We start from the raw sequence: 27,357 nt of genomic DNA, 5'->3' as shown, positions 1-27,357 counted from the left end.
AAGCAACCGGGCCGCATGGAGCCCAGGATCAGCTGAGGAGTCCCAGGCTCCAACTGACACTTGCGCTTTGAAATGCTGCGTGCAGCCTAGGGACACCCCAGCTAGCCCAGGGATGCATGCGGCATTTCAAAGCAGCAGTGCTGTGAGGAGCCCAGGGTTTGGTCCCAGGCTCCAAGCGGCGCTGCCGCTTTAAAGTACCCCTTCCTCTTAGAGACAGCCAGGTGGGTCGGGAAGCAATTAGTAGACTAGTACTTCACATCCCTAGTGGGAAACAGCCCAGGCCCTGAACAAACATACTGCAGAAGATTAGCAGTAAGAGAGTTAGATGCAAAACCTTCTATCAAGTTGGCACGATCACAATTGGGGAATCACGTTTTATAGGGACGATCAAAGGGGACAGTTCTGCTCTCATAGCAATATTATGCAACCCAACTAACCTCGGAGGAGTCACTCCTGATTTACATGCACATTAGTAAAACCAGGATCATGCCTATTACATTTTGTGGTTAAACAAATATTTGGGCAATGTTCAACAACAGTTCTGTTGTCCAGAGAAACATTTGGGCTGGGAGGAACTGGAATGGTTCAACACCACTTGGAGATGAAGCAGCAAGTGATGGCATGAGAAAATCATATAAGGGAAGACAGATCTGACATCTAATGATAAACAAATAGAAAGAGGCACAGAAAATAGTTTAACTAGAATGAAGCAATAAACCACAAGACTTTGTTGTGGACTTGGCCAGCTTTACTTCTTGTGGCATGAAACAGTTGGCCTGTGCAGACAGACAGGCTACACAAGGCTAAAAATCTGAATTACAATCCAAAGGTAAGGTTGCAGATTTGGAAAGGCAAAAGAAATGATACAATGCAAGAATGAATAAGAATGTGGGGGTCCTGCCAAAAAAAGGGGGATCTGGTTACTTGATTTGCAAATAATGATGTGAACTTTGGGGCTATCGAGGGCTTTGGGACAGTTCTTGATTTGCCTGTGGAATTTCAAATGTATGAAAATCTGTAAGGAAGGAAGAATTAACCTGCAGAAACTTAAAAAACAAAGTAAATTGTTGGCCACCAGTTTCTGAAGAAGAACATGACCTTCATGGAGATCAATAAGAAGTTCCAGATATGCACGAAGAAAGCAGTTGGAGGTTTGAAACCTGAAGGATCTCTTAGAAGCAAGACTTTGTACAGATTTGGTTTGGCAGCACACGGACTTAAAAAAAACAGTCCTTCCGGTTTGTTCTTTTCTTAGGTAAACTGTATAATTGATTGTTGAGAAAACTGAAGAATTGAAAGGGAATGAAAGAGAGAGAGAACTTTATGTAAGTAGGCTTTTTTTTTTTAGTAAACTTTTTTCCAACCCTAGGTTTCCTAAGGTTTACTACTGCATGTTCATCTCTATCAGTGGTTGCAGTAGTTACAACCCTAGTTCATGAAAGGCACCTACAGCAGGTGGTGGTTTAAATGTCATGCCAGGTAGATCTGATCAAATTCAGCCATGTAACAGTGCTTAAAATGCTGTTGGCTCCCTGTAGCTCCATTTCTAGAGAGGGGAGTAGAGCTAAAACTAGGAAAGAATATTTAACACAGGGTTGATTTTTAATTGGCACTTAGAGCTCATGGAAATGGAAGGGACATATTTTTGGACAGAAGAGAGCATAGGCAAACTGAGTAATTATGATCTTGGCCCCAACAAAAGATGGGAAGAAACCTCCTAGAGGAAAAAGCAAGTATCAAACTTGTTGCCCACATAATGCTGTTGTTGAGACTAAAGGGGACATTATTGTGTGAACAAGGAAGAGGAAGCAAAGAACCTTTCAGGACTGAAAGAAAACTATGGAAAAGGAGTCAAAAAGGGAATGATTTGGTGTGAGACTGATGGAAGATGCATATTCAGATACAACACACAATAAAGCAAGAATGATTACAGGAGAAAAATGTCATCCCTGCCCACAGTCCATCTGTAACTGCATTGTGCTGAGTATATTCTTCAGGCTCTAGAGCTTTTGCAGGAAGTGTTCTGTGCCTTTAATCTTAAACACAGCACAGGTCTAACTTACACTGCGGGAGTGTCTCAGGTTCATGCCTGCTGTGAGGCTAAACTTCGTAAATAATTATTCAGGGCAGTTCTTTTAATGTGTGTCAGTGACAGCATCAGTACCCCAGTCCTGTAATACAAATGTAATGATGCTCCAGGTGAGACAGAACTTGGAAACTCTGGAGTAATGAATGGGTGCTTCTACTCAAACTAAAGGATTAGTGTTTCAGATGCTCTAGCAGACTCAGACCTCTGTGTGTCGTATCCACTGTATGGGGACAAAGAGCTATTGTATTAATGTGTATTACACAAATGCTACAATAGTTCAGAAAGGGTTAAAGGGTTAAAAATATATCAACAAGGGAAGAAAAGTTAGAGGCAGAGAAACACTCTGATGGTCTAATGAAGTATCACATGAAAGGGGAAGTGAAGGTTGGAGGTTTAAGGATTGCTTATACAAGAGCATACAGGTAGTGGCAGATTCCTAAGCCAGCGGTGGAGCTATTGGAATTTTTGATCAAGCAAGAGGCATAAAAGATTTTTCAAGATCCAGCTGACTTCTAGCTAAAGCTGGCATCTCTAATGGAAGAAAAAAATAAACCCTTTACATTTCTGCCTACTTCGGGTTGGATGACAATGGAAGGAGGTGCGGCTCCCTTCCCGGGGTCCGGATCACAGGTAAGTCTATGCAGAAAGGGAGAAGCAGGGATGGGAAGAACTGGTGGGAGGGTTTGTTTGCCACTCCACTTGGATGAAAAGACGGCACGATACGGACACACTAACCAGACAGTAGAGCATTGTACTGCCACGTTGTGGACAACGAGCCATGACTGAGAGTACCTGCAGAGGCAATCCTTGCAGCTTCCAGGATAAGCAGAATCTGGGGTGCACGTGGCATTGTCAGCTGGTTCCCACTACTGGCTGCTGACAGAACAGATATACAGTCTGGAAGAAAAGCGTCCGAACTGGGAGATACAACAAGCTCCAAGACTCACTGGATCAAGGAGGCTGCAGCTCATTGATACAAACCCTAAGCTGGGGTGCGGAATGTGTCACATGGGGCAGCTAGGAAGCAAAATGAACCTGGAAGCTGATACAAAGAGACATGAGGTGCTCCTCGGGGATCCCCCAGGATAATGCTGGGATTGCTCCTCCGATGGTAGCCGCTATGTGGGGCAGGGCAGAGGATTGTTGAACATGTTTTTGTGGAGTGGGAAAGGGGTTTGGACCAGAAGAACAAGGCAGTACGTGCGACAATACTTGCTTCCCTTGCAAGTCTGCCTAGGGGAAGGGGCCTGATCTGAAAGTGACTGAATTTGTGAGAAAGAAACCTACCCAACAAAAAAACCACACAGAGTCTTTACCTTGACTCCATCTGGCCCAAGTGGGCCGCTGTCCCCTTCCAGGCCTGGCTCTCCCTGCAAGAGAGATACAGACTGTGATGGCGAGTTGGGGTTTCCCCAATCCTGCACCCCCGTAGCAGCCAGAACAGTCTCCAGCCAGTAGACTAGAGAGGGGTTTATTGATGTTCCAGAATACAGCACAGCACATACGTGATGTGGCCTCCGGGGGCAGGGCCAGGATGGCTCAGGCCCCTAGAGTTAGGGTCCATCACTCCTAGCCCTCTGCTTAGCCTGTTCTCTCCATGCTTCCCAGATAGCAACTGACCCTCCCCACACCCACGAGTCCTTTGTCCCTCTCTTCCCTTAACTTGTATAACCAGTTTTGCTACCATTCTGTGAGCAGCAGGATACCCCCTGCTGGGCCGTGCTTACCGACAGCTGCCAGTGGGTGTCCCCCACAGCCCACAGCCCAAGCATAGTAACCAGCAAGGTACTAACACTACCCCACACACACTTAGGACAATCTCTTCTATCATCCCTTTATCTCATGGTTTTTGTAGCCAACACCTTTCAGAGGAGCCATGACTTCCCCTTGCAATGAGGTGAGCCAAGTGCCAAGTGTTTTTGTAATGCTCACAGGTGGAATGGAACATGGGACCGCTGGAACTTAGTGCATGAGCCTTTACCAAATGAGCAAAAAGCCAGCTGGCTGTTAGCTAAGGCTGTAGAGCAGATTCATTATTCTCTCTGTTAAGTGTTCTCAGTGCCACAAGATAGGATAGTGCATGTACATGGGTTACATTTTCAGTGTGTATACTTCTGGTGTAGAATGGAGAACCTATACTGCCACATGTGGGCCAATATAGTTTGTTCAGATCACCATATTTTAGCACTATACTATGAAGTCACTCCCTCTTGCTCAGTATCTCAACATTGATCAAGAGGAACAAGCCTCAACTGGTTTCAGAGAATGCCTTTCTTCATTCAGTTCCAGCTTTCCCTCAATAGTCCCCAACTCTGACTCAGAAAATCCTCTCTCCCCTGGGTGGAGCAGGGAATTCAGTCTCTGATTTCATGCAACTTTGGGTGTCACCATGTTGCTCCAACAACTGACTTCAGTCTGGAGATCAAGGGAAAGGAACCATATCCATGGTCCAATCTTTGCATTCATCCCAGCTCTGGCTCCCTCCCCTCTCATGCATACTCTGACCAGTGTTTCCCCTGTTAATGCTGGCCTCCGACTGCCACTTCTCGGTTACATCTACCCAAGTCATGAAGAACTTGTGAACAGAATAGGCTTGTTTTTACACAGCCCCTTTCATAGTCATACTTAAAGGTACTTTAAAGCACTTGGCAAAGGAGCAGGTCCAATACCAGTTGTGACTGTGGGCAAATGGAGCTCACTGTTAGGTCAATGCAGCTATCTGGTTTTATTGTGAGAATAAATGGCCAGGATAGGGCAGTAACCCTCTAAAAAAGTCATTTGTGATTTTTTTTGGTTTCGTCTGGATGTCTCTCAAACAGGCAATTGATCTAGGCACTTAGCTGGCCTTTGTCGCTGTGGTATCGGAGAAACCCAAACATACTGATGAAGTTATGCTCACAACAAGCCTAGAAGGGAGGTTTCTATTTTCCCCATTTTACAGACCAGGAACTGAGACACAGAAGGATTAAATAACTCACCCAACCACAGCCACAGCCACAGAACTCCTGAATCCCAGTCTAATGCCTTAACCCCAATACTGTCCTTTGATTGTACTATGTTACCCCTGCCACACCATGATCACACGTCCCTGGCTCACACCAATGCTCACAAGTCCAAAGGTAAGATATGAATCCACAATCTGCTGCCCAGACTGCTACCAGCTCCATCACTGCAGATGGAAAATGGCCCTTCCAAAGTCTGGAATTGTATATATCCTGCCCATGCTGAGAGAGCAGGGCACTGTCACCTTCCACACCAAGTTTGGTCTAGAAGTCACAGTTCATCTTGCTTCACGTAATGAAGAGGACTCCAGTACAAAGCTAACTCTACTTACTCTTTGACCAATGAGGCCTTGTTCTCCTGGGACCCCCAGCTGTCCAAGATCACCCTGAAAAACATAGAGGCACAGGCTCAAGCTGTTGACAATGTTAAATGGATGGAGTGAAGCTGATGTTTCCCCTTCTCTTGCCTCCTCTTAGTTCTTCCTTTATCTGATCCTGTTCAAACATGAATGTCTAATCTTTGGTATGAGGTCTGTGACAATCAGGTGCCCAACACCTCCCCAACAAGCTCTAAGATGAACCTTACAGAATTGGCAGTGATTTGTTTGTGTCAAAAATCAGTAATGGATGTTTGCAAAGACAGAGCCAAAGAGAATTCCCTGTGCACCTTACAGCAGGAAACTATTTCATGTTTTCTGATTAGGAAAGCAACATCCCCAGGATTCAGGGCATAGTACTGCCTGTAACAAATGTTTAACTGGAGTGAGGAGAAAGAGAACAGACACATTCCAGCAAACAACAGTCTGATCTCTGGTATGACTGTGGGGTGTTGAGTACTATTGGGATTACAGACAGCACAGAATGGAGAAAACTGGACATATTATCGGAGCTGACCATGAAGCAGATATCTTTGGGCGAAGTGCTAAGTATAAGGAGGATGCAGTTTGCAGCTGTCTGGGACATTGGATCCAGATCAGTGGATCTATTTTACAATGTGCAGGAAATGTTCATTTCCTTCCTCATTCCATTCATTTCACTCTGAAATTCCAAGCATTGTTTTAAAACTTAAGAATTGGGATTATTACTTCTAGTGACAGAGTACTATGCATACATAACATCTTCCACTACAAAGTCATTTTTGAGCAATATATGCACATGATCCCACTGAGATGCACCCACTTCTGGGGAGACCAGCATCCAACCACAATGGTAGAGGATGTGGAAGGTGTCAGGAATTTTGGTCAAGAACGCACCTCTGTCCTAGTGGTGTGCTCCTCCTTTGCCACCCTATAGAATTAGTTTATTCAACTGTATGAAGTTACTGCTCAGAGAGTCTTCAAAATCTACAAGTCTGCCCTTGAATGCTTATGCCCAAATAAATCTGTTAGTCTCTAAAGTGCCCCAGGATGCCTCGTTGTTTTTGTGGATACAGATTAACACAACCACCCTCTGATACTAGAGCATCTAAATACCTCCAAGGTTGAGGAGAGAGAGAGAGAGAGAGAGCAATAAGAATCTCTCATATTCTGAACCCAATGCAAGGGCTCATTCTATTGACAGGGGTTAAGTGGGAGCTTTCAACATCTCTGTATTATCAACATTACTACTCTGTTTCCTTCCTTCCCTCCCTCCTTCCTTTAGTCTCTCAATCTGGGTCAGGCGCTAGGATATTCTCCAGGCATTTAAAAGCCTGCCCTCAGGAACCGGCATGTCAAACAATATGTTCAAGCTCAGTCAATATTCCTCATCAGCCTGGCTTAGCTGAAGCAGCCTGTCCAGAGAAGATGTGCACCGTGCACCTTCCTGTTTGCAATGGGAGCTGTGCTGTAAATCCTGCTGCGGGAATGCTGGCCACCTGAGCGGCTCAATGGCATTCTGTTCCCAGGCAAGGTAATTAGGGAGCTGAATGACAGGCAGAAGCAGAATAGCTGAAATGTTAGAGGAGTATCAGGGCTCCAAAGACACAGTTGCTCAAGTGATGTGTCAGAAGGTTTGCCAAAGAACACATGGCGATGAATGGGAGGGGCAGGGGTGAGGAGGAAGAATGGCAGAGGAAATTGCATTTAATCCCAAAATATAGGCTGTTCACAGTTGCTCAAGACAGTAGCAACCCTTCAAAACCTAACTGGAAAATAGAAAACTGGTGAGTCTGCAGCACAGAGATCTTATTCAAATAAAAAGAGTAAAATTACACTCCTCATCCAGAAGAGAAGGTGCATTCATAGCTCCAGGACACTGCATCTGTACCCCGTGCAGTACTGATTAAAAATGACACCTAGTTAATTGATGCGTTGCAGGGGAGCTATATTTAAATTCTTGCAGAACAGTAATTGTTTTATTGCCAAAATGTCAAATCAGCATTATCAGAATCCAGCTCCCATTTCAAGTGCTCATCATCTGAAACCCAGTGTTGGGAACTCTGGGGGAAGGGAATTTGTTTTAGGGTATTTATATTCCTGGACTTTCCCATACAGAGACAGTTCTTGTTTCCAGACTAGTTTATGTCCTGATTCTGTGTCCCTGGGATCTTCTTGCAGGTTTTGTATCCATGCATCAGCCCAGCTCCTGCATGTGACTGCTGACTGGATTATGTCAGTCTAGCTGGGTTTTTACTGAGACCCTTTCTTGGGCTCTTGAGTTAAGGTCTTATTTCCTTTGTTTCTCTGCATGCCCAAAACAGAGGCTGAAGCTTCCTGCATTTGAGCCTCTTTACCAGAGATCTCTAGCAGCCCAAACACGGGACCCAAGGCGCTGGAACTGTACAACCAAAGGGTTAAAGTGTTTTTTCCCCCCATGGACCATGTCACTAAAGAGCTCTGCATTGAGAAACAGGAGCAGCTGATATGGGGTTACCCAGTCTCTCCCCTCCCTGAATACACTTATCTATAGTATCTCTTTAGCAATCTGACCTTGCCCACTGTAAGGAGGCAGACTGCTGACATGCCTCTTCACATGATACCTTATTCAAGAGCATGACCGCAGGCCTCGTGCACTCTAGTGGTAAGAGCGGAGCCTTGGAAGGAACAAAAGTTTCTGTTATCTCTCCGCTCTGAGAGAGAACTTGCACTAAGTGGTTTTCTTACCTTCATGCCAGGTTCACCTGGAAGGCCAGGTTGTCCCATTGAGCCAGGAGGTCCCTGAGGGGAAAAAAAGGCCATTGTTACTTCATGCAGAGCAAGATCAAAGAGAGAATTCCTTTAGCAGAGCACTTTGAGGATAGAGGAGCCCTGGTTGCAGTGTAATTACCTTCCCGTAGTTGGCTCAGGGTACACAGAGCCAAAGAAAAGGCCAAGACCCCCTGTCCTGCTCCTGTAATGGCCTTTGTTTTCTCTCATGCCTGTCCCTTCCCCTAGTCTGCAATGAACTCTCTGGCCTGTTTGCTAGGCAGCCTTCCTCTAACTCCTTCAAACCCTTCCAGGAAGATGCTTATCCCAAACTAGTAAGTAAGTAGGTAGGTAGGTAGGTAGGTAGGTAGGTAGGTAGGTAGGTAGGTAGAAAGAAAGAAAGAAAGAAAGAAAGAAAGAAAGAAAGAAAGAAAGAAAGAAAGAAAGAAAGAAAGAAAGAAAGAAAGAAAGAAAGAAAGCACAAAATACTTAACATCAGTACAAAAGGGTTAAATAAAAACATTAACACAAAGGGTTACTAATAACTTCAATCAATACTTCCCCTTCTCTGAGGCACATCTAGTTTGGTTTGGTTTGGTCTTTAACTCACATTCTAAGGGTATGTCTACACTACCACCCTAGTTTGAACTAAGGTGGTAGTGTAGACATACCCTCAGACTGGTCTATGCCAAGTGTCGGTCCTAGAGTAGCTATTTCAGCTACATTTAACTCCTCATGTGGATACAATTATATCTATATTAAGGTACCTTGCATAGGTGGAGTTTGTTCCCCAACAGCAGGAGTTTTCAGACTTCATCGCACCATGACCCCTTCTGACAACAAAAATTACTACATGGCCCCACAAGGGGGAGACCAAAGCCTGAGCCTGCCTGAGCCCTGAGGTGGGGGGCCTGTAACCTGAGCCCCACCATCCACAATTTCAGCCAAAACTTGAGCCCACCATTTAGGGCTGAAGCCCCTGGGCTGAGCCCCTGGACAGTGAGGCTCAGACTGTGGCTTTAGCTCCAGGCCCCAGCAAGTCTAATGCCAGTCCTGGTGATGCCATTAAAACTTTGGAGTCCTGACCCACAGTTTGAGAATCGTTGCCTGACACCTTTATCCTGGTACAACTGCATCCATGCTGGGGAAGGGAGGTGTTGTACTACTTTAGTTACACAAGTGTCATAACTTGTGTATGTGGACACGGCAGAAGGCCTGTGGGGGCAGTGATTGGGCTTCCTATTTGTCTGTAAAGTGCCAGGCACACCCATATATTAAGGAAACCCCATTATAAAGCTAGCTTGTGGAGGAAAGGGAATTAAAAGCAGTCAATGTGTAATAGAAGTGGGCAGAGCAGGAGCTCTAAGTCCAAAGTCACTTGAATAATATTGCATCATTTCAGATCTCAGCTTTTCTTTGGCCCAGTGATAGACCGAACACCCTGTCCTTGGGTAAAGGTTGGATCCAGATCAGAAGTTCCCAGCTATCATTAGACTGTTCTTTTAAAAAACTGTATTAGATTAAACAAAGGAGCTGGAGGACGAGATAATAAGGCTCCTTATCTGAGTGTGAGCACTGAGAATACAAGTGAACAAACTTCTCCCTGGGATCCTTGCAGGATTAAACTGTTTCATGGGAAAGCTAGAAGAGTAAGCTGGAGGGTGTATGTGTCAAAGAACATTCTTCCTTGTGCTCTCTGCCCAAGGCCCTTTCAGGATGTGTATAGCTCCTACTCTAGGAGTTAAACTGCACACATAGCATGATAACATGCCCTGGTATCTGGGATTAGGGGACAAGGTAAATTTAATCGTTGTATTTTTTGCAGTGATTTTTGTCCAACGCAGGGAGTGGAACTCCATAAAATAAGACAAAAGGTGACACAGAAAAACTGGTCTTCTTGGTTTTCATAAGCTTTGAAGGGGTTTTTATATATTTATTTTATTAGTGTTCCATACTACAATCTCCCTCTTCTTTGCCGTTAGGAATAAAGCAACAAGAGTGCATAATCACAGCAGCTCTGGGGAACAAAGCCAGTTTCTGGCTTTCCGAACTGGAGGCAGTGGTAAATGGGTACATGTTAAGGTTAGGAACAATTTGGGAAGTCATGCAATGAGCAAAAGCAAGTTCCAGTGAAAGCAAAACTGCTGTTTGGGTTTTTCCAGTCTCCCCAGTGCAAGAGAAAGGCTGTATCTCCTCCAACTGTCTAACGTATGGAGCTCTGTGCTTTCAGAACAGCAAGGCCTAGAGCAGCTCACTAGCAGCCTAGCAACTTTCCAGAACCTTAGTGTGGTTTACCACACTGAGAGCTCATTCCATCCAGTCTAGCAGGCAGGAGAGTGGAAAATCTCATGACTCATACCTTTTGCTGTGGGTTGTAATACAAGATACCTTCCCTGCTACTTTAGAGAGCAAGTGAACATGCTGACTACATTACAACTCAGACATACTGAAAGAAGCTATAAGTGGGGGACCTAGTCTGCAGTGATCATGTGATGGCAAGAACTGAAGGAGAGTCTCCCGGTACGAGGAAGGTTAAAGGTAACTCATGAGTAAACTTCTGCCTTCCTGTGCTTCTAACCCTGGGTACAAAAGCAGTAATTGTTCCTCTCCTTTTGTTGCAATGCATCACTTTTGCCAAATGGTAACAATGATGCAAAAAGCTTGCGGCTCTGCAGCACAGGCAGTCCCTCCACACACTCACCTGAACTGGGGCAAGACTGGGCTTGACACTCAGAACATGGCAAGACCGGGCTGAATAATAAGCCAGGCATCCAGAAACAATAATAACTTGGGGTGGGAAGGGAAAGAGACGTGGGGCTTTCTTCACTACAGACTTTTACTGATGTGGATTAACTATACTTGGGCCCATATGCTCAAAGGCAGGTAGGTGCCTGACTTCCATTGATTCCAATGAGAGTTAGACACAGAAATGCCTTTGAAGATCTGGGCTCTGTTTCCTAAATTGGGCATTGGTACCATGTTTGTGCCTGCTTGTGAACGGAGTTGTGACAAGTCTCAGTTTTAAGCCAGCTTTAAAATACTCCTTCTGCTGTGTAGATGGGACTGCCTATCTGTGTAACTGGGTTAGCCAACCTTCTGCCTCCCAGGTCTCTGGGGAGAGAGAGGGAAAAGCCAGGCAAAAACACATAGCATTCTGGGAAAAAAAGTCTAACTATTGGTGCCACAGTGAAGCTCTCTGGGTTAGCTGCCTAGATTTTCCCAGAATGCTTAGGGATCTACAGCGTGGAAGATGGGCAGGTTGATACATCCTGCTGAGGGGCTAAATGATGGTGTGTAGATATGCTGAATTGTATCACCTATAACCAGGTTAGAGCCCAGTTCAGACCAATATGGTTTGCATTCTTCATGCTGACCTTAATACTCCTAAGAGACAGAAACCTCCCTCCAGAGTTTCTGAGGGCAAACCAAACCAAACCAAACAGCCCCTTGCTCAGCTGTGCAATTCTATGTTCTATGGGGGGGATGGAGCAGAAGAGGGGTGTACTGTACAGACAAAGCAAAGCTCAAACCTACCTTATGTCCCATTTCCCCTAACGGTCCTGCTGGCCCCTGGGGTCCCTGGGGTCCCTGGAAAACAGACACAAAAGGCTCTTTCATGCATCACTGTCAATTCTGAAGACCAATCTGCTTTCCAGTGCCATTCCACATCACATGGGAACCACACAGGCATGGGAGAGGAAGTCAAAGAGATGAAAGGTCCAGAAACAGGCAGCTTAGAGTGCTTGATCAGCAGCAAGCAAAGGGTCAGATCACCTTTGTGATGGCGGGGGATGCGCTGCTTTGAAGCTGAACTGACAGAAATAGGCAGCCTTAGAATGCCTGAATATTTCCTTTCTCTAGGCCGCCTTGACACAGACCAGGCCCACCCCCAGTCCCACACTCTCAAACCCTCTTTCTGTCACAACAGTCTAACTCTGGCTGCCAATCACAGCCCCCATCTGTCCATCTGTCTGACCTGACCCCTCCAGCCTAGATGGAGTCACAACTGGACTCTCTTCCTGACATTTTCTCGTGGTTCTCCAGGTGGCTCCCTCCACCACTCCCAGCAACATAACCTGATCCAGTCCCTCCTCCCAGACACAGACCAGTCTGGGATCATAGAATCCTTGAATCACAGAATCTTAGAACTGGAAGGGACCCTGAGAGGTCATTGAGTCTAGTCTCCTGCCCTCACGGCAGCACCAAGCACCATCTGATCATTCCTGATAGATCTCTGTCTAATCTGCTCTTAAATATCTCCAGCGATGGAGATTCCACAACTTCCCTAGGCAATTTATTCCAGTGCTCAAAACCACTATCATGTCCACTCTCAGTCTTCCCTTTTCTAAACTAAACAAGCCCAGTTCTTTCAGTCTTCCCCCATAGGTCATGTTTTCTAGACCTTTAATAATTTTTGTTGCTCTTCTCTGGACATCCTCCAAATTTTTCTTGAAATGTGGTACCCAGAACTGGACACAGTACTCCAACTGAGGCCTAAGCAGCACAGAGTAGAGTGGAAGAATAACTTGTCTTGCTCACAACACTCCTGTTGATGCATCTCAGAATCATGTTTGCTTTTTTTGCAACAGTGTCGCACTGTTGATTCATGTTTAACTTGTCATCCACTATGACCCCAAGATCCCTTTCTGTAGTACTCCTTCCTAGAAAATCACTTCCCATTCTGTATGTGTGAAACTGATTGTTCCTTCCTAAGTGGAGTACTTTGCATTTGTCTTTATTAAACTTCATCCTATTTACCTCAGACGATTTCTCTAGTTTGTCAAGATCATTTTGAATTTTGACCCTATCCGCCAACGCACTTGCAACCTCTCCCAGCTTGGTATCATTTGCAAACATAATAATCGTACTCTCTATGCCAGTATCTAAATCATTGATGAAGATATTGAACAGAATCGGAACCAAAACAGACACCCGCAGAACCCCACTTGTTATGTCCTTCCAACGGGATTGTGGACCGTTAATAACTACTCTCTGAGAACAGTTATCCAGCCGTTGTGCACCCACCTTACAGTAGCCTCATCTAGGTTGCATTTCCCTAGTTTATTGATAAGAAGGTCATGCTAGACCGTGTGAAATGCCTTACTAAAATCTAGGTATACTACGTCCACCGCTTCTCCTTTATTCACAAGGCTTGTTTTCAAAGATTGGCTTGACATGATTTGTTCTTTACAAATCCATGCTGGCTGTTACCTATCACCTTATTTTCTTCCAGATCCTCTAACAGGTTCAGGAGTGTCTAACTGTGTCCTTTCTGAGCAGCCTAACATGGAAACTCTTTTAGTGCTAAGACCATCATCTCCTCTACACCTCTTTACAAGCATCTAGACCAATTACTATAATAATTACAATAATATCTAGAGCCTCCAAGATCCAGGCTCTATTGTGCTATGTGTAGACATTTCAGCCCTGAAGAGAGTATAGTCTAAATAGCCAACACAGAGATTGGCTGACAGAAAGGAAGTATTACCACCTTTAGGTGCTGCTCAGGTTCACTCAGAGAGTCTGTCATGAAGTGAAGAACTGGACTTAGGTCTCCTGAGTCCTAGTCTGATGCCTTGACCATAAAAGTGGTCCTTCCTTCCAAGACTCCATTCTGGCCTCTTTCTTCCACTTCCCCTGTCAGACTCTCTCTTGGTTTCTCCTTAAATTCTCTGTCAGAGTCAGGTCCAGTCTTTTCTTAACGTCCCTCTCTTTAATATGATCCAAGCTTATCGCTCTACCAAAATCCAACCTGCCCTTCCTTACACCCCTCCTGCCAGTCTCTGTTCTACATTCTTGCTACTGAACATAATTAAATGCCTTTCTTATGTCTCTATAGGCTCTGGATCTTGCCCATACTCCAACCTTCCTCAGTCCTCCTTTAATTTTATACAAGTGTCTCCCTGACCAAGCTGGACTCAACAGGAAAGGCGGGGATGGGAATGGAGGAGAGTGTGTATGTGTGTATGTGGAGGGGGTGGGGGCGGAGGACACAGAGGGTACGTCTAAACTACATGGCTCCGTCGACGGAGCCATGTAGATTTGTTTGTTCAGCAAAGGGAAATGAAGCCGTGATTTAAATAATTGCAGCTTCATTTAAATTTAAATGGCTGCTGTGCTGAGCCGACAAACAGCTGATCAGCTGTTTGTCGGCTCAGTGCGCTAGTCTGGACACTCCCCTGCCGACATGAAAGCTCTTTATCGACCTCCCCGGTAAACCTCCTCCTACGAGTCATAACGGGGAGGTCAATAAAGGGCTTTCAGATCGGCGCGGGAGCGTCCAGACTAGCGCGCTGAGCCATTTAAATTTAAATGAAGCCGCGATTATTTAAATCACGGCTTCATTTCCCTTTGCCGATCAGCCTAATCTACATGGCTCCATCGATGGAGCCATGTAGTTTAGACACACCCAGACAGAGGAGGAAATGAGGGGAGAGAGAAAGAGACAGACAAATGAAGAGGGAATGAGTAGACACTTGCCGGGTTGCCTGGAGCCCCTTTGGCTCCTTGGGGTCCGGAAGGTCCTTGGATACCCTAGGATAACAAGAACCACTAAGGTCAGTGCTGTCCCTTCACCACCTTTCACACCTCCCAGCATGTAACATTCACCTCGTAAACACTTTATAAAAGGAACACAGAGGTGGCCTTGAGGCTGAACTGTGAGACATTGTCCAGGTTTCTCCTTCTGGAGCAGGAATAAAAAAAACTTTAAAACTTCATTAAAACATAGGCTATAAAATGGAACTGAAGGTGGTTGGCACTTACTGGGAAGCCTCGTGGTCCTGTCTCCCCAGTCTCTCCCATCTTCCCCTGTAAATAGAGTGGTACAGTAATTAGTGGTTGGGAATGTGCTGAAACACCCTGTTGCTTTGGCAAGGAAAGTTGATCAAAGCTGTATTTTACTGGGAGCTAGCTGTGCACGCGTGAGTACACACACGTGTAGTGTTTGGCACAGTGCCATCTTGGCATCCAGCATCAGCTGTCAAGTGGACATACCTGCTGGCCATCGGGCCCCAGTTTGCCTGGCTCTCCCTGAACGCCCTGGTAATGAAAAAGACAATGACACACTGGAGTTGGCATGATCTGTACAACAGAGACATCTGACTGGCTACTTCCTCCTGATGCCCCAGCCTTACTGCCCTTGGATTCCCCCCGAGAATGGTCAATCATTTACTTCTGGGTTCCCATCAGCATGTAAAGCCCATCTTGTGAGGAGCTTGCAGCAGAGGGGTTGCATAAACCAATTTTCCTCTTGCCTGTTTTTAGAAATCCCAATGGCTCAGAATGTGCCACTTGTCCCAGGGGAGTAGCAAGGGGAAGTAGGGGGGTGGGAAGGGCAGTTGCCCCTGGGCGCAACTATAGGGCAAGCGCAGGGAAAAAGGTGAGGGCGGGTCTGGAACCACCTGGCCCCACCGCAGCAGCTGTGGCCACGTCAGACCTGCCTGCGCCACTCTCCCTCAGCTCACCCTACTGTGGCACCCGGGGACAACTGCCCCCCCTGCTTCCCTCACTACGCCCCTGAATTGTCCAATTCAAAATGGGGGAGTTTCTCTATCCTACTCTACTGTGGGTGGAGAAGGGGGGGGGCCTTAGTCACACACTGACACGTAGGCTGGATAGCACTTGAATGCCAAAGGTGCTTCATGCTCTGTGCTATGCATTCAGGAACCTCAGCAATACAAAATCCACCCACTGAGGTAGAGTCAGCAGCACCAGCATTGCTTCCTTTTATCATTGCTGCTCTGCCTGAGAAGGGAGCCTCTGAGCTAGGAGCTGAGAGGACATGGGTGCAGGGGAAGTCTTAGGAAGGCAGAAGAATGACAGGGAGAAAAGGAGGCAAGGGAACTGAGACATCAACCACTATTTGGGTATGTCTAGACTACAGGCTTCTGTCGACAGAAGTTTTGTCGACAGATACTGTCGACAAAACTTCTGTCGACAAAGAGCGTCTAGACTACATTGAGTTCTGTTGACAAAGCAAGCTGCTTTGTCGACATGGTAGCGTAGATGCAAAGGACAGTTTACATTCAATAACACCTTCTGTCAATAGAAACTCTGTCGACAGAAGGTGTTATGCCTCGTAAAATGAGGTTTACCAGCATCGACAAAACTGCTGAGTTCTGTCGACATTATGTCGACAGAACTCAGCGGTAGTGTAGACGCAGGTATAGTTTTGTCGACAAAAGTCCACTTTTGTCGACAAAACTCTGTAGTCTAGACACATCCTTTCAGTGCTCATCTGAACTGTCATTCATGCTAAAATTCGACACTCTACGCGTGGGTCTCAACTAAGACCCTAGCTATCTTACCCATTACAAAGATAGCTTCCCCAATTATCACCTCTAATACCATTAGCTCACAGACATTTACCTCCCCCCCCCCCGCATTCTCCTTCTGTTCTGAAATGTGATTTGTCCTTTTCATATGTGTTCATTTTTTTAAAATTGTATCCTTTGGTATATATGGTTGTGACTATTTTCTTCCAGTATTTGATCTGAGGAAGCGGGTCTGGCCCACGAAAGCTCATCATCTAATAAACCATCTTGTTAGTCTTTAAAGTGCTACATAGTCCTGTATTTTGTTTCATCTGTGAAGAGTCTCTTGTCCTGCTGCATTAGCCTCCTTGCTAGGCTGCCACCCATATTCCAAAAGAAAGGCCCAGGCTGGGAGCTGTTCTACTATCATCCACCGTTCTCTTTCTCAGCCTCCTTGCCTCCAAAGAAGGTCCTTGTCAGCATCTGGCTTGAACACTCTCTTAACCAGACTTAACAAGGGACAGGCCCATACCAGGAGGCCATTTGCCAGACCCCCTTTGCAATAGGTGCTCGGGTGTGGGGATTTCTGCTCCATGACTATACCATGCTGCAGACATGTTATAAAGACAGTGAACACCACACGTCTTTGACTTATGCTGTGTGTGCATGGGCAGTAGAAATCTGCAGTCAGAATCCTTAAGGGAGTGGTGATGGTAAGGCCGGATGCATGCACAAGTTTTGTCCTAGGAACCTGACTCAGGAAAGCGTAATGGTTGTGTAATGGGGGTTGGCTGGTGCCGTACAAATCAAGCTGGTTGCTTTTCAGGAGCCTCGAGGTGAGCGAGTCAGCTGGGCTCTGCCACCAGTGTGGAGCGCTGCTCTCTGCTCTGCACAGCGGAAGGCTGTCTGGGCTAAGTGGCACTGGCTGTGCTCAGTGCTTGGTGCTGATGGGGTTAGAGCTATTTAACATGGACTTGGGGATACACCAGGAACCATAATGGGCTACCGATGGTGAGGATGTGATGGAGGTGGGAGACATTCTGTTTTTTCCAGGGCCTCATAGCAAGTCCGAGAGCAGACCGGTCAGAACCAGTTAGAGCTTACCTTAACACCTCGTGATCCGGGCTCCCCCACTGGTCCATCAGGACCTCTGGCACCCTGGGGGCCGAGAGAGAGAGAGAGAGAGAGAGAGAGAGAGAGAACATGAGAGGGAGAAGAGTTACTCAGGGAAGGTGAACAGCAGCTGTCCCTCTTGTGCTGCTAAAGCTGGGTCATCCACTGGGGGGTCAGATCCCAGTCCCCTTGGGCACCCTGACCTCTCCCATCCCTCAGTGTACATTTTGCACACTCAGGGGACTGAGGGGTGTATCAGCTGATTCCCAGGACTCAATTGAGCCACTTTTTTTTTTTAGTTTTTAGCTTTGTTCTCTCCTCTAACACCTCACCAATCTATTTCATTTCTCGTCATCTTCTGGGCAATGCATTGATGATATTTTTATTTCTGGCTAGCCAACCTTAAATTCATTATGAGAGCCAGAGGAGAAAGAGAGACCAGAGGTGAGGAACTGCTTTATTTTCAGACCTTAATGACGATGGTGATCTTGCAGGCACAGAGCCTGATATCTGAATTTATTGACATTGTGGCTCTGCCTTCTGAAGAGCTAAACTCTCCCATCTTCCCCTACAAAATACAGGTTTAACTCCTTGAATACAACTCCCTGCTATTCACATCCATGGCCATGTTGCTGTTAACATCTAGTCAGCAAAGCTAGCCCAAAGAGATGCATAAAGGCAATGACACACCTCATTTCCACAGCAGTGCTGTCAGGCCCATGAATCTCCCATGGAATTGGATATCTGTGATACCAGATCATGGGGATAGCTGCTTATTAACCACAGGTCTTTTAAGAATTTTATTGTAGTTGCCTTTGGAATGCGGCTATGAACATGATCAAGTATTCATGAATCTATAAAGTTGGTAGGGACATGCACGTGTGTCCAGATGGCCAGTCATTTGTGCTTAATTTTGTTTTTATGAAACCTGTCAGGTCAAAGTGTACATGGGAATCTTTCAAGATGTGCTTATGTACGATAAAGGCGGCCAGGTGCAAAAGGAGGAATTCAGCCACCTGAATCTACGGACATTCAAACTCATAAGGATGCTGAACATGGTTAGCTGAGAACCTACATAGCAGTATGCATGTGACAGGCACTCCCCTGGAAGTCATGGTCAAGATATCAATAAGATGTGCTTATTCTTCAGGGGTACAGCAGAAGAACATCATTCTTGAGTAGTGGAAAATCACTAGAGCAGCACTAGAATCATAGAATTATAGAATACTAGGACTGGAAGGAAACTCAAGAGGTCATCGAGTCCAGTTCCCTACCCCCATGGCAGGACCAAATACTGTCTAGACCATCCCTGATAGACATTTATCTAACCTGCTATTAAATATCTCCAGAGATGGGGATTCCACAACATCCCTGGGCAATTTATTCCAGTGTTTAACTACCCTAACAGTCAGGAACTTTTTCCTAATATCCACCCTAAATCTCCCTTGCTGCAGTTTAAGCCCATTGCTTCTTGTTCTATCCTCAGAGGCCAAGATGAACAAGTTTTCTCCCTCTTCCTTATGACACTCTTTTAGATACCTGAAAACGGCTATCATGTCCCCCCTCAGTCTTCTCTTTTCTAAACTAAACAAACTCAATTCTTTCAGCCTTCCCTCATACGTCATGTTCTCTGGACCTTTAATCATTCTTGTTGCTCTTCTCTGGACCATCTCCAATTTCTCCTCATCTTTCTTGAAATGTGGTGCCCAGAACTGGACACAATACTCCAACTGAGGCCTAACCAGTGCAGAGTAGACCGGAAGAATGACTTCTCATGTCTTGCTCACAACACACCTGTTAATGCATCCCAGAATCATGTTTGCTTTTTTTGCAACAGCATCACACTGCTAACTCATATTCGGCTTGTGGTCCACTATAACCCCTAGATCCCTTTCTGCCGTACTCCTTCCTAGACGGTCGCTTCCCATTCTGTATGTGTGAAACTGATTGTTCCTTCCTAAGTGGAGCACTTTACATTTGTCTTTATTAAACTTCATCCTGTTTACCTCAGACCATTTCTCCAATTTGTCCAGATCATTTTGAATTGTGACCCTATCCTCCAGAGCAGTCGCATCCTCTCCCAGCTTGATATCATCTGCAAACTTAAATAAGCGTACTTTCTATGCCAATATCTAAATCGTTGATGAAGATATTGAACAGAGCCGGTCCCAAAACAGACCCCTGTGAACCCGACTTGTTATACCTTTCCAGCAGGATTGTGAACCATTAATAACTACTCTCTGAGCACGGTTATCCAGCCAGTTATGCATCCACCTTATAGTAGCCCCATCTAAGTTGTATTTGCCTAGTTTATTGATAAGAATATCATGCGAGACTGTATCAAATGTCTTACTAAAGTCTAGGTATATACCATGTCCACCACTTCTCCCTTATCCACAAGACTCGTTATCCTATCAAAGAAAGCTATCAGATTGGTTTGACATGATTTATTCTTTACAAATCCATATTGGCTGTTTCCTATCACCTTGCCATCTTTCAACTATTTACAGATGATTTCCTTAATTACTTGCTCCATTATCTTCCCTGGCACAGAAGTTAAACTAACTGGTCTGTAGTTTCCTGGGTTGTTCTTATTTCCCTTTTTATAAATGGGCAGTATATTTGCCCTTTTCCAAGTCTTCTGGAATCTCTCCTGTCTCCAAAGATGATAGCTAGAGGCTCAGATACCTCCTCTATCAGCTCCTTGAGTATTCTAGGATGCATTTCATCAGGCCCTGGTGACTTGCAGGCATCTAACTTTTCTAGGTGATTTTTAACTTGTTCTTTTTTTATTTTATCTTCTAAACCTCCCCTCTTCCCACTAGCATTCACTATGTTAGGCATTCCTTCAGACTTCTCGGTGAAGACTGAAACAGAGAAGTCATTAAGCATCTCTGCCATTTCCAAGTTTCCTGTTACTGTTTCTCCCTCCTCACTGACCAGTGGGCCTACCCTGTCATTGGTCTTCCTCTTGCTTCTAATGTATTTATAAAAAGTCTTCTTGTTTCCCTTTATTCCCATAGTTAGTTTGAGCTCATTTTGTGCCTTTGCCTTTCTAATCTTGCCCCTGCACTCCTGTATTGTTTGCCTATATTCATCCTTTGTAATTTGTCCTACTTCACATTTTTTATATGACTCCTTTTTTATTTTTAGATCATGCAAGATCTCGTGGTTAAGCCAAGGAAATCTTTTGCCATATTTTCTATCTTTCCGACGCAGCGGAATAGCTTGCTTTTGGGCCCTTAACAATGTCCCTTTGAAAAACTGCCAACTCTCCTCAGCTGTTTTTCCCCTCAGTTTTGATTCCATGGGACCTTACCTATCAGCTCTCTGAGTTTACCAAAATCTGACTTCCCGAAATCTGTTGTCTCTATTTTGCTGTTCTCCCTTCTATCCTTCCTTAGAATTGTGAACTCTATGATTTCATGATCACTTTCACCCAAGCTGCCTCCCACTTTCAAATTCTCAACCAGTTCCTCCCTATTTGTTAGGATCAAATCTAGAACAGCTTCCCCCCTACTAACTTTTTCAACCCTTTGAAATAAAAAGTTGTCCCCAATGCAGTCCAAGAACTTATTGGATAGTCTGTGCCCCGCTGTGTTATTTTCCCAACATATATCTGGATAGTTGAAGTCCTCTATCACCACCAAATCTTGGGTTTTGGATAATATTGTTAGTTGTTTAAAAAAAGCCTCGTCCACTTCTTCCACCTGGGTAGGTGGCCTGTAGTAGACTCCTAGCATGACATCACCCTTGTTTTTAACCCCTTTTAATCTAACCCGGAGACTCTCAACATTTCCGTCTCCTATGTCCATCTCCACCTCACTCCAAGTGTGTTCATTTTTAATATATAAGGCAACACCTCCTCCCTTTTTTCCCTGTCTATCTTTCCTGAGCAAGCTGTACCCTTCCATACAAACATTCCAATTGTGTATTATCCCACCAAGTTTCTGTGATACCAACAATGTCATAATTGTACTTATTTATTAGCACTTCCAGTTCTTCCTGTTTATTACCTATACTTCTTGCATTTGTATATAATCAATAACATCTCAGTGGAACCCTTCCCCCCACATCCCTATCCTAGTTCAAGAAGCTCTGTGACACTAAATATAATAGGCAGAGGGGTGACAGGTTAGAATAAAAAGACATATCAAGACATCACTAATGTATGTCATGTCCACAATAGGGCCTTGATCTTGCCTGGGCCTCTAGGCACTATTGCAGTGTAAATAATAAACCCCACAAAGCAGCGTTAGAATGTTATGGTAAAAGGAATTCAGACACCAGGCCAAAATGGAAATGGAGAAAATAGGAGCCAATTTTCTTAATCAAGATGCAAACTGAGAGCCAAATGTAATAACAGGGCCAATATGTTAGCAAAGCAACTACAGAGTGACAGCAGGAGAGACACACACAAAGAGAGGCAGTGTAATAGCAGAAGATGTATAGGAAACAGCCAAATTATTACAGCAAACACTGTCTATATGAAATAATGCAACAACGTCTACTGTGTTTGGCAAATACTGTGCTGTTTAACAGACAGACACCAAATAACCAAGAGCCTATAGTGCATGTCCTTAAGCCATAGCTCTAAAGAATACTCAATCTGCTCGCTAGGACTCAGTTGCTGTGCATGGAATGGAAACAGCACAACTAAGGCTGGAATTGCATAGCTTGCTATTTTGACCCAGTGTTATTGGGATTTGGTTATCATAACTTCAGTGCTAGCCATTTATTTTGTTGCTTTGTGTAATCATATGAAAGAGCCAACTTTAGAAACCAGCAGCCTGGCCCAAAACCCATGGAAGTAAATGGAAAGACTCCTAGGCCGTGTCCAGACTCAGGGGTTTTTTCAGGAAAAGTAGCCTTTTCCCGAAAAAACTTCCCCTGCGTCCAGACTCAAGCTGCGTTCTTTCGAAATAATTTCGAAAGAACGCGGCTTTTCTTTCGATGGCGGTAAACCTCGTTTCACGAGGAAGAACGCCTTCTTTCGAAAGTTCCTCTTTCGAAAGAAGGCATTCTTCAATGTAAATAGGGCTTCCTCGAAAGAGAGCATCCAGACTCGCTGGGTGCTCTATTTCGAAAAAGCGGATTGCTCTTTCGAAAGATCCGCCTGCAGTCTAGACGCGATCTTTCGAAAGAGGCTCTTTCGAAAGAAGCCTGCAGTCTAGACATAGCCCTACTGAATTCAATGGATGTTGGATAAGAGTGTCCCCACAATGGCAAGACACCATATCACTGCTAGTACCCTCCAGCTCATACATCTGCTCTGAACGTTGGCAGGAAATGTATTTATGTCTCCACGCAAGAAAAGTCCCCGGCCAGGGTTCTAAAGTCCAGCGTCAGTTCTAGGGAATGCTGTAGCGGAGACTAGTTCGCTGTGCACAGAACTAGTGAAACAAAGGTGGTGTGAAAGAGTTGCAGTGAACTGGCGAGGGTGGTCTGTGTTATAAGGCAGTTTCAGCTCATTGGGGATGTCTGCTGTGATGAGGTCAGGTGTGTCAACCTAGCTCTGTATGCACTTGGGCGTGCATGTTTGGATTTACACAGGTGAGCGTGAAGTTTGAAAACAATGGGATTGTTTTGATATATCTTATCCAAACATATCCTTTGCTGGTTAGGACACAGCTAATTACATTTTCAACTTAAAACATAACCTAGGCTCTCACCATAAAGGTTGTGTGCAATCAGTGTGCACTGCACTTCACATGCCCTTGCTTTGCATGTGTGTCACTTTAGCAATACCGGTAGGAAAAAATGATGTGAGCAGAAACCAGCAGAATCTTACAACCCTGCACATGGGCAACGGTAAACAAAATGTCTCGCGGGTTATACATGGAATCCTGATGGGTTGCAGGTTGCCCACCCCCCGATCTTAACAGTACAGGTTCGTGAAAACTCGCAGCCAGCCAGTCAATTTATATCAGCTTAATGTACACAGCCTTAGTGCAATGGTGCCAACCTGAATCCAACAGCATTGGACATGAGGCTGCAGTGCAAAACGCCAACCTCGTGACTGGATTAAGCTCACGACTGGATTACGCTCAGCAGCATGTCTGTGTTTGGAGCTGAAGTTGTAATTTCCACCTTGGGTAGCTGTAAGCACACCAGTTCCAGTTGAGCCAGTATGCCTGAAGCAGCCATGTAGCTGCAGTGGCACAAGTGGCAGGATGGACTAGAATTAAAATTGTACCTGGTGTAGTAAGTTGAGGGTCAGTAATATGGAGTCAGCAGGCCTAAGGCCTGCAACATGAAAACAGCAACAGGTCTGCAATCTAGTAAGCAAGACTTTGGTTTAGTAACAGGAGCCAAGAAAGAGGCCCTATTGATAACTGTGTGATTGTGTAAGTTAGGTCGAGCATGGAAGGACACAGGGAGGCACTGGGTACAGACTGTGAGCCAAAGGGGAGTAATGGAACATCTTAATAAGAAATGTTTTGGTACAAAAACTCCCTAAAAACGAATGCACATACCGACCTAGGTTTAGGACCAGGTCGGAATTGACAGCATGGAGGTAAGTAAACCCCCTTTCCATAAGGTGAGGGGAGGTAACTAGGCAACAGAGGGTGGTAACCTAGTACGTAAATAAATAATGTAAGTTGTTTGTACCTGTCTATAAAAGGACACTGCAGAGGGTGCTTTCCGGCCGACCTTGGGGGGGGGGGGAGGGGGCGCACTAGGCGCCTGAATGGCAGGTGTCATTGCCTAAACTTACAGAATGCACAGTAGCTTAACTTTGACTAACTGCTGTTAATATTTGATATATGGCAATAGGCCTGCCCGGTGTTGGTACCTTGTCAATGTGCCATAGTGCCCAGTGGTGTAACATTGTACTGATTTCTGTTACCAACTGGTAGAGCTTTGCATTTAACAATAAACCTGCTTAACTGATTTTAAACCTTGCCTGCATCTGTCGTTTCCGGGGCCATTTAGAGATCTTTTGTGTTAACCCAAGTGCACGGGGGCTAACACTTTAGATAAAGGGAGTACCGATTGTTATGCATGCAGCCAAAAGTTTATTGACGAAGTAGAGGTCCTGTCAAAAGCGCGCCAGGATAACCCTGACCAGACGACGCTGACACTGACAGTCCAGACCTCCGAAGGTACCAAGGTACAAGAACACCAAGGTACGACACCTGGTACCTTAGGTAGATGCTTGGATGGCCCAACTGCTACGATTAGTGCGTTATCTTGATCCCAGCTGGGGAGGCATGCATCTACCTAATCTGGAAATGACTCCTGCAGCTCAAAGACATTTCCTTAGAGTGACAGCATATAAGTACATGTGTAGAAAGATTCACCAAAGCCTCCCTGGGAGTAATGGCAAACCTCTATTACTAGATCCCCATTTTCCTTCCTTTCGCTTAGCCCACCTCTACTCTTTTAACAATTCTGGATCACGGACCAGAGTAATATTTGTATTTCACTTGCGGGCGACTAAAACACAAGCAGCCAGGCAGCTTGTGCTTTAAATCAAACCGTCTAGCACTGTGATCTGAGCTTTTGGCTGCTGTGGGCTGCCTGGAAACAATAAGCCCCCTGTTAGGCTGAGAATTCCCCTCCCCAAACTCTTGACTTCACACAGACATCCATCACTGTCCTGCCTGAACTCCCTGGAGAAACAACCACAAAGAAAAAATAATATCCGGAGGGAAATTAACCCCTTGGACCTGTGTAGGTAGTTCAGTCCCTGACTGATGGGGAAGGAGGTTTGAAAAAAAAAGATGCCATAGTGAATAAAAGTAACTTTAAAAACAATGAATAGTCCTGTGGCACCTTAGGCTGTGTTTAGACTACATCCCTCTGTTGGCAGAGGGACGTAAATGAAGCACGTTGAAAGTGCAAATGAAGCCGGGATTTAAATATCCTGTGCTTCATTTGCATAATTACATCATGGCGCTCTTTCGAAATACTGCTTTTTTGAAAGAGTGCCATGATGCGATTATGTAAATGAAGCACAGGATATTTAAATCCTGGCTTCACTTTCACTTTTGAAGTGCTTCATTTACATCCCTCTTCCGACAGAGGGATGTAGGCTAGACACACCCTATGGGTATGTCTACACTACCCCGCTAGTTCGAACTAGCGGGGTAATGTAGGCATACCGCACTTGCTAATGAAGCCCGGGATTTGAATTTCCCGGGCTTCATTAGCATAAGCGGGGAGCCGCCATTTTTAAATCCCCGCTGCTTCGAACCCCGTGTAGCGCGGCTACACGGGGCTCGAACTAGGTAGTTCGGACTAGGGTGCCTATTCCGAACTACCGGTACACCTCGTTTCACGAGGAGTAACGGTAGTTCGGAATAGGCACCCTAGTCCGAACTACCTAGTTCGAGCCCCGTGTAGCCGCGCTACACGGGGTTCGAAGCAGCGGGGATTTAAAAATGGCGGCTCCCCGCTTATGCTAATGAAGCCCGGGAAATTCAAATCCCGGGCTTCATTAGCAAGTGCGGTATGCCTACATTACCCTCCTAGTTCGAACTAGGAGGGTAGTGTAGACATACCCTTAGAGACTAACCAAAATATATAGGATCATAAGCTTCTGTGATAAATTGGAGTAGATGAAGTGGGTTTTGCCCACAAAAGCTTATGATTCTGTATTTTTTGGTTAGTCTCATAGGGTACATCTACACTGCATCCCTAGTTCGGACTAGGGATGCAAATGGAGACGACCAAAGTAGTGAATGAAGCGGGGATTTAAATATCCAGCGCTTCATTAACATGATCTCGCCGGTGAGCTAGTTCGAATCACAGCTGATTCGAACCAGGAAGTGTGCGCCGGGATGCGTTAGTTCGGATTAAAGCCCTTAGTAACTAACGTTACTCCTCAAACAATATTTAAATCCCCACTTCATTAACTACTTTGGTTGTCTCCAATTGCATCCCTAGTCCGAACTAGGGATGCAGTGTAAACGTACCCTAACGGTGTCTACTTATTTTGAAATAGAGCACTCTTCCTCTGATTTCCCTTACTCCTCATACAATGAGGGTTACAGGAGTCGGAGTAAGAAGTCTGCAGCTTGACAGTATTTTGACATTATTTCGAAATAATTGCCTGCTGGGTAGATGCGGACAAAGTTATTTTGAAATAATGCCAGTTATTTCAAAACAATGTTGCTGTGTAGACATACCCTAAGAAACCACAGGAATACTCATTGTTTAAAAACTACAAATCAACACAACCACCACTCTGGGATTTTTAAAAGTAACTTTACTCAGCTTGGATGGGTGTGAGGCAAGGGAGATCCTAGACACTCAGACGTACAGAGCTAGATTGTCACACATGATCATGTCACAGCATCTTCTCTGCTATGAAGGGAGAGGATGGGCATGGAAAGATAGAGAGAGAGGCAGATGTTTTTCCCATGGGGACCTATTTGCAATTAATCATCATTATCAACTCCCTAGAATTGCCCCCACCTTGATAGGAGCATGAAAATGGCTGGAATGGATCAGATCTGAGGTCCATCTAATGCAGTCTCCTCTTTCTCACAATGGCCAGGCCCAGCTGCTTCAGTGAGAGGGGCAAGATCAGAAGATGCAGTAGCCAATATGGGATACTTAGATCTTCCCCCACACACAGTAGTTCTCATCTTGATGTCTAGTAGTTATGACAACTCTGGCCATTCCTGTGTTCTCTAAATGTCCAGTCCCTCTGAGTCTTGCTAAACTCTTGGCCTCAACAACTTTCTGTGACAGTCACGCTCAGCAATATGCTAAAAAACGAGCTCCCTCTTCTCCTTGGACCATGATCTCGCCTCTCTGCAAGTCTCTTTCCCCCAATAATCCAT

General features: G+C 45.2%; 1 protein-coding gene across 4 annotated transcripts in view; it reads right to left on the bottom strand.

The window, feature by feature from the left end:
• Nucleotides 1–27,357, bottom strand: part of COL27A1 (collagen type XXVII alpha 1 chain) — a 296,056-nt gene that overhangs the window by 77,468 nt on the left and 191,231 nt on the right. For all 4 annotated transcript variants that reach the window (XM_014580186.4, XM_014580190.4, XM_089772923.1 and 1 more), the window contains 8 exons: nt 17,555–17,608; nt 15,192–15,236; nt 14,961–15,005; nt 14,676–14,729; nt 11,730–11,783; nt 8,175–8,228; nt 5,424–5,477; nt 3,406–3,459 (listed from right to left, as the gene is read on the bottom strand). In XM_014580186.4, coding sequence (XP_014435672.3) covers nt 3,406–3,459; nt 5,424–5,477; nt 8,175–8,228; nt 11,730–11,783; nt 14,676–14,729; nt 14,961–15,005; nt 15,192–15,236; nt 17,555–17,608 — 414 coding nt within the window. The remainder of the gene's footprint in view (nt 1–3,405; nt 3,460–5,423; nt 5,478–8,174; nt 8,229–11,729; nt 11,784–14,675; nt 14,730–14,960; nt 15,006–15,191; nt 15,237–17,554; nt 17,609–27,357) is intronic.

Source organism: Pelodiscus sinensis, chromosome 23 (assembly GCF_052426305.1).
Source record: "Pelodiscus sinensis isolate ZL-2025 chromosome 23, ASM5242630v1, whole genome shotgun sequence".
NCBI classification, from domain to species: Eukaryota; Metazoa; Chordata; order Testudines; family Trionychidae; genus Pelodiscus; species Pelodiscus sinensis.
The sequence above is the reverse complement of the archived record's forward strand: the minus strand, read 5'-3'. Positions and strand labels throughout refer to the sequence as shown.